This window comes from Brachionichthys hirsutus, chromosome 16 (genome assembly GCF_040956055.1).
Source record: "Brachionichthys hirsutus isolate HB-005 chromosome 16, CSIRO-AGI_Bhir_v1, whole genome shotgun sequence".
Classification (NCBI taxonomy): Eukaryota; Metazoa; Chordata; class Actinopteri; order Lophiiformes; family Brachionichthyidae; genus Brachionichthys; species Brachionichthys hirsutus.
In genome coordinates, this window is record NC_090912.1 from 3,035,270 (window position 1) to 3,042,694 (window position 7,425).

A 7,425-nucleotide genomic window follows, 5' to 3' on the forward strand; every position below is an offset into this window, starting at 1 on the left:
GGGATACTAGACACTGCGCCCTGGGACGCTGCCCTGCACGGTGACCTTTACACGCTGAGCCGATGGCAAACGGCAACTCGTAATGGCTAAAGTATCACAAGTCTGCTTGAAGAGCTCGCCGGAATCCCTCCCTTTCACGACCGTTAAAAGGTCAACCGTGAGGCGTGAGTCCGATGCATAGAGAGCCAGGGGGAATATTAGACAGTCGATAGAACGGGATAGTAGAGTGAGGTCAGCGGAACAAAAGCAGCTCGGATTATTTGGCTGCTTTGATGTGAGCTTTGTTGGTCTGTGAGGAAGAGGAGGGGCAGAGAAAGACAGGTGTTGGAGTGTTTGTCTAGGAGAGCTCCTCTCATTCTCTGACACCTACAAACGCACACATTCTAATGAATATTACACACCTGTATAGGTAATATTTACTCATGGCTTTGTTGGCCCGATCGAGACTGTAAGACCTGCATCACTTTGGGTTTGGGTTGTTGTTGTTTTTCTCAAATTGTTTTTAGCCACAATGCTTATAGTCTGATAAAATAAACTATTGGAAAATATCAGTTGTTAAGTGCAAAGAGACATTTTGCAATGCCCTTTATCAATAATCAATCGTGTTCATATCTGGCAGCTGTTAAACGTGAATGCAAACCTGCACAGTCTGTTCCAAGACATCTGAAGAAAGAAGAAATGAGGAAGAGGGGAAAGGAAAACAAGCGAAGGGAGAGGTTAGGAAAGAGCCAGTAAGAAAGGATGGGGGGGGGGGGGGGCAAGGAATTTATGTCCCAAAGTTATTTTTAAACCAAGAACAGGAACTCTACTGTTGACTTCCCAAACACTGAAACGGTATAAATGGAGTCAAGCTGAGAAAAAGAGACGTGGAAGAGAAACACAAACAGGAGGGTGTCATCCCACGGTCCGCATCCAAACACATTCCTGTCAACGTGTGTTAGATTACCGGGGGGGGGGGGGGGTTAGGGTTAGGGTTAGGGTTAGGGTTAGACTGTCTGCAGCTCATCTTCATTAATGGCTTCAGATTGCTCTGCAGCACAGAATATCATTTCCACTTGACCTCTAGCCCAGCTTGCCGACTTGTGTGACGAGGGAAGTCAGCCGTATCACGCGCCCCTGATGGGGTCAGAAGAAACTGGGTCGCCTGTACCTGTGCATCAATATCAATGCATATGCATCTGATGACGCCCACTCCACCAGCCACCCAAGGCTTGCAAGGTCACACCCTCCCCTTTGGATGCCCCCCCCCCCCCCCCCTCCGAGGTGTCACAGAGGACACCCTTGTTCTAGCTCTCGGCCGCTTTCCACCGGGACCCCTCAAAAATCCCAGATATCCCTGCAATTTCCGGTGCAATGTTTATTTGGTGGTAAGAGGGCTTGGAGGCGAAAAGAGAGCCTCAGTCACAAACAGTTCGGGCTGCATTTGTGGGTAAACATGTCGCAGGGGGGGTTTGTGAGGCAACTGGTACGAAGGACTGAAGCTCGTGTGTTCTGGTCCTGACACAGAGATCCCACCTCAGCAGGGACACAGAGTACAACTCTGTTCAGGCCCCAACCGCCACAGTCCAATAAACACCCCCCCCCCCCCCCCAAAAAAAACCTCCAGTCGGTTCTTTGCACAGCGCCCTCTGCTGTAGATGCCATGGGAAACCTGGAACAAGCACAAGGCCTGAAATAAACATCACTATATTAGTCAGACTTTGACGTGCCATCATAAGTCCAGGAGAATAATATCATAATAAATACAGGACACATTTGATGTTTTTAATTTTCTGTCCAATGCACCCCTTCATCAACAGGACCCATCATGCTCTGAGTTCTTTGCTTTCCTTTTACTGGATGTTATTGAACTGTATTTTATATACACGTGGATTTCTTACAGTACATTTTCATACAAACTACTGAGTATAGTTTGCATTTGCATTACTCCAGCCTTAAGTGGCACATTTCAAATGATTTTTGGGCTGGACCAAATTGCTAACTTTGTTAGACTTTGTTTATCTTTTACTTTCCAGCTATTTCTGAGCTTCCATTCATTTCTTGGTGAGTCATCCGGGAGGATCTTGACCACACGATGGCGCCACTCGCAGCACCGCGACCATGAGAAGTCATTAAAACGTCCCGTCTACGTCACCGCTGAACACCAAAGAAGAAGTCCTTCGTTGGTCTGTGAAGCTAAGATCAACGCTAGCTACATAAGGTAAGCGCTAAAAACGTCTTATAGCGCTTACATTTATATTGCATTTTGTGTGACATTTGAAGACGCGACAGGAACCAGTGCGGTTGGAGTGTTTGCGAGGCGGGGAGGGGGGCGAAAGGAGGTGCCGGCAAGTTGGGGTTTAGAGGAGGGGAAGGACGAAGAGGGCGAAGGGGGTAGCAGAGGAAAGGAGCCGCGGCTAGGCTAGCAGTGGGAGCGCCTCCAGCAGAGCTGGGGGTTGCGTTTTTCAGCGCAGTAGAGGTGTGGGAGGCGTTCGTCCTTTATAACTCGTACGGCTACAGTATAAGTATTATGAATTACCCTCAACTAACACGGAATCTGTGTAAAACTGTCTTAAAGTTGCAGCTAACTTTCCTAACCTTTAACCTTTTATTCTTCTGTCAATGCCACAGATGGCTCAAAGGTTTCTCTGGCGTAGAATTTGGACGCTTTCTACCAAAGATGTCCGCTGCCTCCCAGCATCCACTGCCGCTACTCCCAGCTCCTCTTTCTCCGCTTCCCTGAAGCCCCCCGCCGCCCGGCCGTCCTTCCTGTCCCCCTCGCACGCTGCGCCCCGCTGTCCTCCGCACACCTCCTCGCATCGTGGAGTGTCTTTCAACGTTCAGGATGATAAGGACTTCGCAGAGAGAGTCATCAACAGCCAACTTCCCGTGCTGATCGACTTCCACGCATGGTGAGTACCACGGAGAACAAAGGAGCGTATTTCAAAGGCTTTTGTAACCTCGATGAACCGAAAGGGGGGGGGGGATTGAAGCGGATGCTTAACGCTTATATCCCCCTTACTGGACTATCGTTGTGATGTTTGTCATCAAGTTGTCAGTAAAAGTAATATTTTCTGTTATTCTTGGGGAAACTGCTATTGGGTTACTTCATCTGTGTTTGTTTTTCATAAAACAAAGTAGATAAACGGCACATTTAGCAAATGCAGCTTACGTAAAATGTGCTTAAATAATTACTGTCGGCGGAACCCTAAACTTCCCGTCTCACGGCTGTTTCCTTTTAGCTGGTGTGGTCCCTGTAAGATCCTCGGGCCGAGGTTGGAGAAGGCGATTGGAAAACAGAAAGGCCGTGTTGCCATGGCGAAAGTTGACATAGACGAACACACGGACCTGGCGATTAAATATGGGGTGAATATTGCTCTGTGCGGTGGCTGAAAAGCTCTTTCTTCCAGAACGTAACCGGTACCGGCTTTTACCTTTGTCATAACGCACCTCCACGTCTGCCTTCAGGTGACTGCCGTCCCAACGGTCATCGGCATGAGGGGGGGCAAAGTCGTCGGCGAGTTCGTGGGGCTTAAAGACGACACTGACCTGGACTCGTTTGTCAACCGAATCATTGGAATATAAAGCAGCTGTCCGGACCCTGTCGTTCCCCGCTGGTGTGTGGTTCCGTTTTAAATGATTGTGACACAGTCCTGCTGCTGTGAGCCCGTTAAGCAACAGCCAACAAATAAAGCAAAGTAAATTCCAGCTTTTCAAATGTTCGCGCCCATCCCATAACATCCTCCCATTGCTGATTCTGCTGTCTCGTGATGGCTGCGCCTCCGTCACCAGGCTCGGTGGCGCCGTCCTTACTAGCGCAGCAGCTAAGACAACGTAACGGTCCATCGGGAAAGCTTGTAGAATGGAAGACGCACCTCTTGACTGCTCTAATGCCTCATAATATGAGGGATGCGTGCATCGAGTTTTAATGGTGGAGAAGATTAAGGTTGAGATTCTTTGACAGTGTTGCTGTAGTTCAGGGTTTTGTCCACAGTGTGGAGACATTTTCCCGCAGCAACGGCTCAGGCATCATGGCGCACCTTTCCTCCTAACGATGAGGGAGGAGGAAGTTTTCTCTGTTTACGGGTGCAGAATGAGAAACGTCTGTCAAACAGGAATTGTGAGAATTGTTTGCTGAAATGAATCCTGTGCAACCAGAACTATAACCCAGTGAAGTACGGAAATAAAGAAATCCAAAAAGTTCTTTCTGATTTGAATTGTGGTTTTATGGCCTCGACTATAAGGGTGTGGCCTTTCCAAGATGTCTGACTCTACATCCTGAATGGCTGGTTTGTCCAGAGTGACTCCCCAGCATAGTTCTGGTTGCTCTGTGCCATTTGTGTTCTGATATTGAAATAAGTTTCTACTTAACTGCGGGTCTCCCTTCCTGCTTGGACTTAACTTGAGTCTCTTCATGGGTTCATGAACACCGTAGTCCCTTATAACATGAAGGATTTAACGTGCCGAGGTTAATGAGAAGCTCCGAGGTAGCGTTACTGTAGTTCAAGGCTTTGTCCGACAGATGGAGACATTTCTCGAATGTGTGTGTGAGGGGGGAATGATTAAGGCCCCAGGACATGAGACGTGTACATGAATAGTTTAGCTCCAGAAACCCATTATAATCTTGGATGAATCTCACTTACAAAATGAGTTTCAATTTATAGCCATGAATACAGAAAAGATAGAAATGGGAAAGCTCCTATATAAATAGCAAAAGTACTGAGTTGCTGTATGTAGAAAACTTCACAACAAAACATTCAACAGACTTTGTATCAAGGGCGCCTGCGCTGGGACAGTCCTGATCGTCCTAATTTAACCCCCCCCCCCCCCACCCTTCTCTCACGACACTGACAAATAAACAAGCCGACCCCCCCGCCTGCATTTCCATCCTGAGGTGTCATTACAGAACCCACAGCCGACATAATCATAGCCAGGCCCTTCAGGCTGCTTATTACGGACACGTCCTCTGACAGGTTCCGTCTGCACTTCCTGGGCTCTCGACTTGGGTAAGATGATGTCATTGGGGTGGGGGGGAGGGGGTGTTTTCATGCGCCGCTGTTTGGCATCAAACTGGTTTTTGATTTATGTCGGTAGCTGTGTGATCCACGTGGACAAACGCAAAGTGCTGCATGAAAGACATTCTTGCATAGTTTTGAGATTTCTGGGAATGCATGACGATGTTTTTTTTTTTAATGATCTGCCATTTTTAAACAAAGTCTTGTGAGGATTCCTAAGCGGTGGCTGGCGGTCTATATGCGGCCCACATCTGGGCCCTGCAAGCAGATGTGCTCATTATTAACTGATGATGATGATGATGATTACTGATGATGTTGACTCACCGGACCTGTTTTTATTTCTTTAAATACTCCTGCACTATGTTTCTCTGCTTCTCAATAATCCCTCTCAAGGCCTCCTGGTTTCCACTCATAAATTAAACCCCGCCCCCTTCAGATCCACGCCACGGCGTCCGCTGCTCATCCTCGTCATCAGCCTTCAAGCGGAGGAAAGAGGCGACTTGGATGACGGACAAGCTCCAAAGGATCAAAGAACAGCAAGTAACCCGACACCTCTTCCGCCCAAAACAATAGACCACACCTCCACCGTTGCTCGCTCTCTCTCTCTCTCTCTCTTTTACTGAACTGCTCTTGAGACCATATAAGGCAATAAAAGCCAGGGGAAGCCAGCTTCCCGTCGCTGCTGCTGAGCAAACCGGGCCCAGAGGAAGGGTTGCAGATTTCTTCTGGTGCTGTTATCAGAGTCTGGAGCTGTTAATGTTTACTGTGTGCGTGCGTGCGTGCGTGCGTGTGTGTGTGTGTGTGTGTGTGTGTGCTGATCGAAACTCTTTCTCCTTGTGTGCTGAAGTTAGTGAAAGCAGTAACTTCTAGCAGCTTCCGCTCGGTGTGTGTACTAAATACATATCTGTGTTTATATTTGAAACATGCTCGCTGGGTCTCCATTCTGTTCCAGACACACACCAACCTGAGGCGTACAAAGCGGCCTCCGTTGCTATGGATACGCTTAACTCACCTTAACACACTGACTTTGCACATATCAAAGATGAAGGTTTTCCTCGTTCTCCCTTGACCCAGCATTCCTGGCCGTTGCAGGCCAGCGTGTTCCTTATCGCTCCTTCCTGCGCGCTGATGGCCGTGGCGAGGGGGAAAGCAGGCAGACGAGAAGCCGGGGGGGACGACGCCTGAGGAACGGGCTTCAGAATCTGTGTCATCTCGTTGTTTTTGTTACCGTCAGAGTTGGAGGCGCATTAAGCTGCATAAACAAACACTTGGTAATGTCAATAATCTGTGGTAAGGGTTCGTACTTGACCTACATAAATATGAAGACACGCACAACCGGTGACACGGTGCAGCGGTCGGTGAGTTAACGTGTCACTCTTTTAACACGACGTCCCTTTCTCTCCGGCTGGATGCTATGACGTTACACACCCCGACTTACAGACGGACACTCCCTGCTGCAAATACAGCCGACCGAAGGAAAAGAGAGAAAGACTAGGTCATGGTGAGAGGGCGAGGGAGAGGGTGAAGTGTCCATATTTGGTCATTCATGGCCACGACTGAGTCCACATTTCTGTCTGTCCCGCTGTTTGTTTTGTGTCTTACGTCCTCTTGGACTATTCTGACACCACAAGTTTTTATTGTTGTGTGTGAAACGTGAAGTTGACACAGTGGCAGGTTCATCTTTTTTTTTTTTTTCTTTCGTCATCCTCCTCCTCTATTGCCATCTGTTGCTGCCCGGGCGACCTTTGACCTCTCAGCTGAACTGTTGGATATTCCCCATCCATCCCAGAGAGTGAGAGACTTATTGGACTTTCCAGGCGGCCATGCTGAATGTTCAGTGTTTTGCTCTGTCTACATGTGAAGCCCAGCTGCTAAACGTATAGGAAAACACACACACACACGCACACACACACACGCATTCCTTTCATAGTGACACACGGTGTGCGTAAATCACATGTTGAACAGAAAATAGGATGTTTCTATCTTTGCCAGAGGATGCCAGTCATACCTGAGGCCCGCTTGTGTTTGGACTTGGGCGACTTGCCATCAGACTTGACTTTTGTGTGGAGTTTATGTCCCTGATAGAGATTTGCATCAAATCTGTTTCATTTATAATTTATAATTCCACAACCCAAAAGTTCTCAACTGTTTCCAGAGGCAGCCTGTCAAATAAAGACAGTATTGATCAAACAAAAGAGCTGTTTCTATTGTTTCCCCCCAAATGTTTAGTTTAATATGAGTTGCTGTATTTGTCCTTCTAGAAACAAGAGGCACCTTGTATGAATATGAGATATGGTTTTTGAAAGTATTGTTATATAATGTTTAGAATCATAATAATGTTTTTTTGTTTTGTTTGTTTAGAATATTTCGGACAGCCTTTTAAAGTGATATTGACATGTTCAAACTGAGAAAGTGAAAACTATTTATGTTC

General features: G+C 47.5%; 1 protein-coding gene across 2 annotated transcripts; it reads left to right on the top strand.

Annotated features, from left to right (window-relative positions):
- Nucleotides 1-2,148: 2,148 nt before the first annotated feature.
- txn2 (thioredoxin 2) lies at nucleotides 2,149-4,182 on the top strand. 2 transcript variants are annotated; one of them, XM_068750181.1, is made up of 4 exons: nucleotides 2,149-2,200; nucleotides 2,611-2,891; nucleotides 3,222-3,345; nucleotides 3,448-4,182. In XM_068750181.1, the coding sequence occupies exons 2-4, from the start codon at nucleotides 2,611-2,613 to the stop codon at nucleotides 3,562-3,564; spliced, it is 522 nt and encodes a 173-aa protein (XP_068606282.1). In that variant the 5' UTR covers nucleotides 2,149-2,200; the 3' UTR covers nucleotides 3,565-4,182. The 2 variants fall into 2 exon arrangements, with proteins under 2 accessions (XP_068606282.1, XP_068606283.1); XM_068750182.1 differs by lacking the exon at nucleotides 2,149-2,200 and having other exon boundaries at nucleotides 2,602-2,891.
- Nucleotides 4,183-7,425: the final 3,243 nt, after the last annotated feature.

Bases quoted from the DNA above. Each gene is read 5' to 3' on its own strand.
- txn2 (XM_068750182.1), top strand. From the start codon at position 2,602: ATGCCACAGATGGCTCAAAGGTTTCTCTGGCGTAGAATTTGGACGCTT. The intron at 2,892-3,221 runs GTGAGTACCACG...GTTTCCTTTTAG, and splicing joins CTGATCGACTTCCACGCATG to CTGGTGTGGTCCCTGTAAGA. The intron at 3,346-3,447 runs GTGAATATTGCT...GTCTGCCTTCAG, and splicing joins ACCTGGCGATTAAATATGGG to GTGACTGCCGTCCCAACGGT.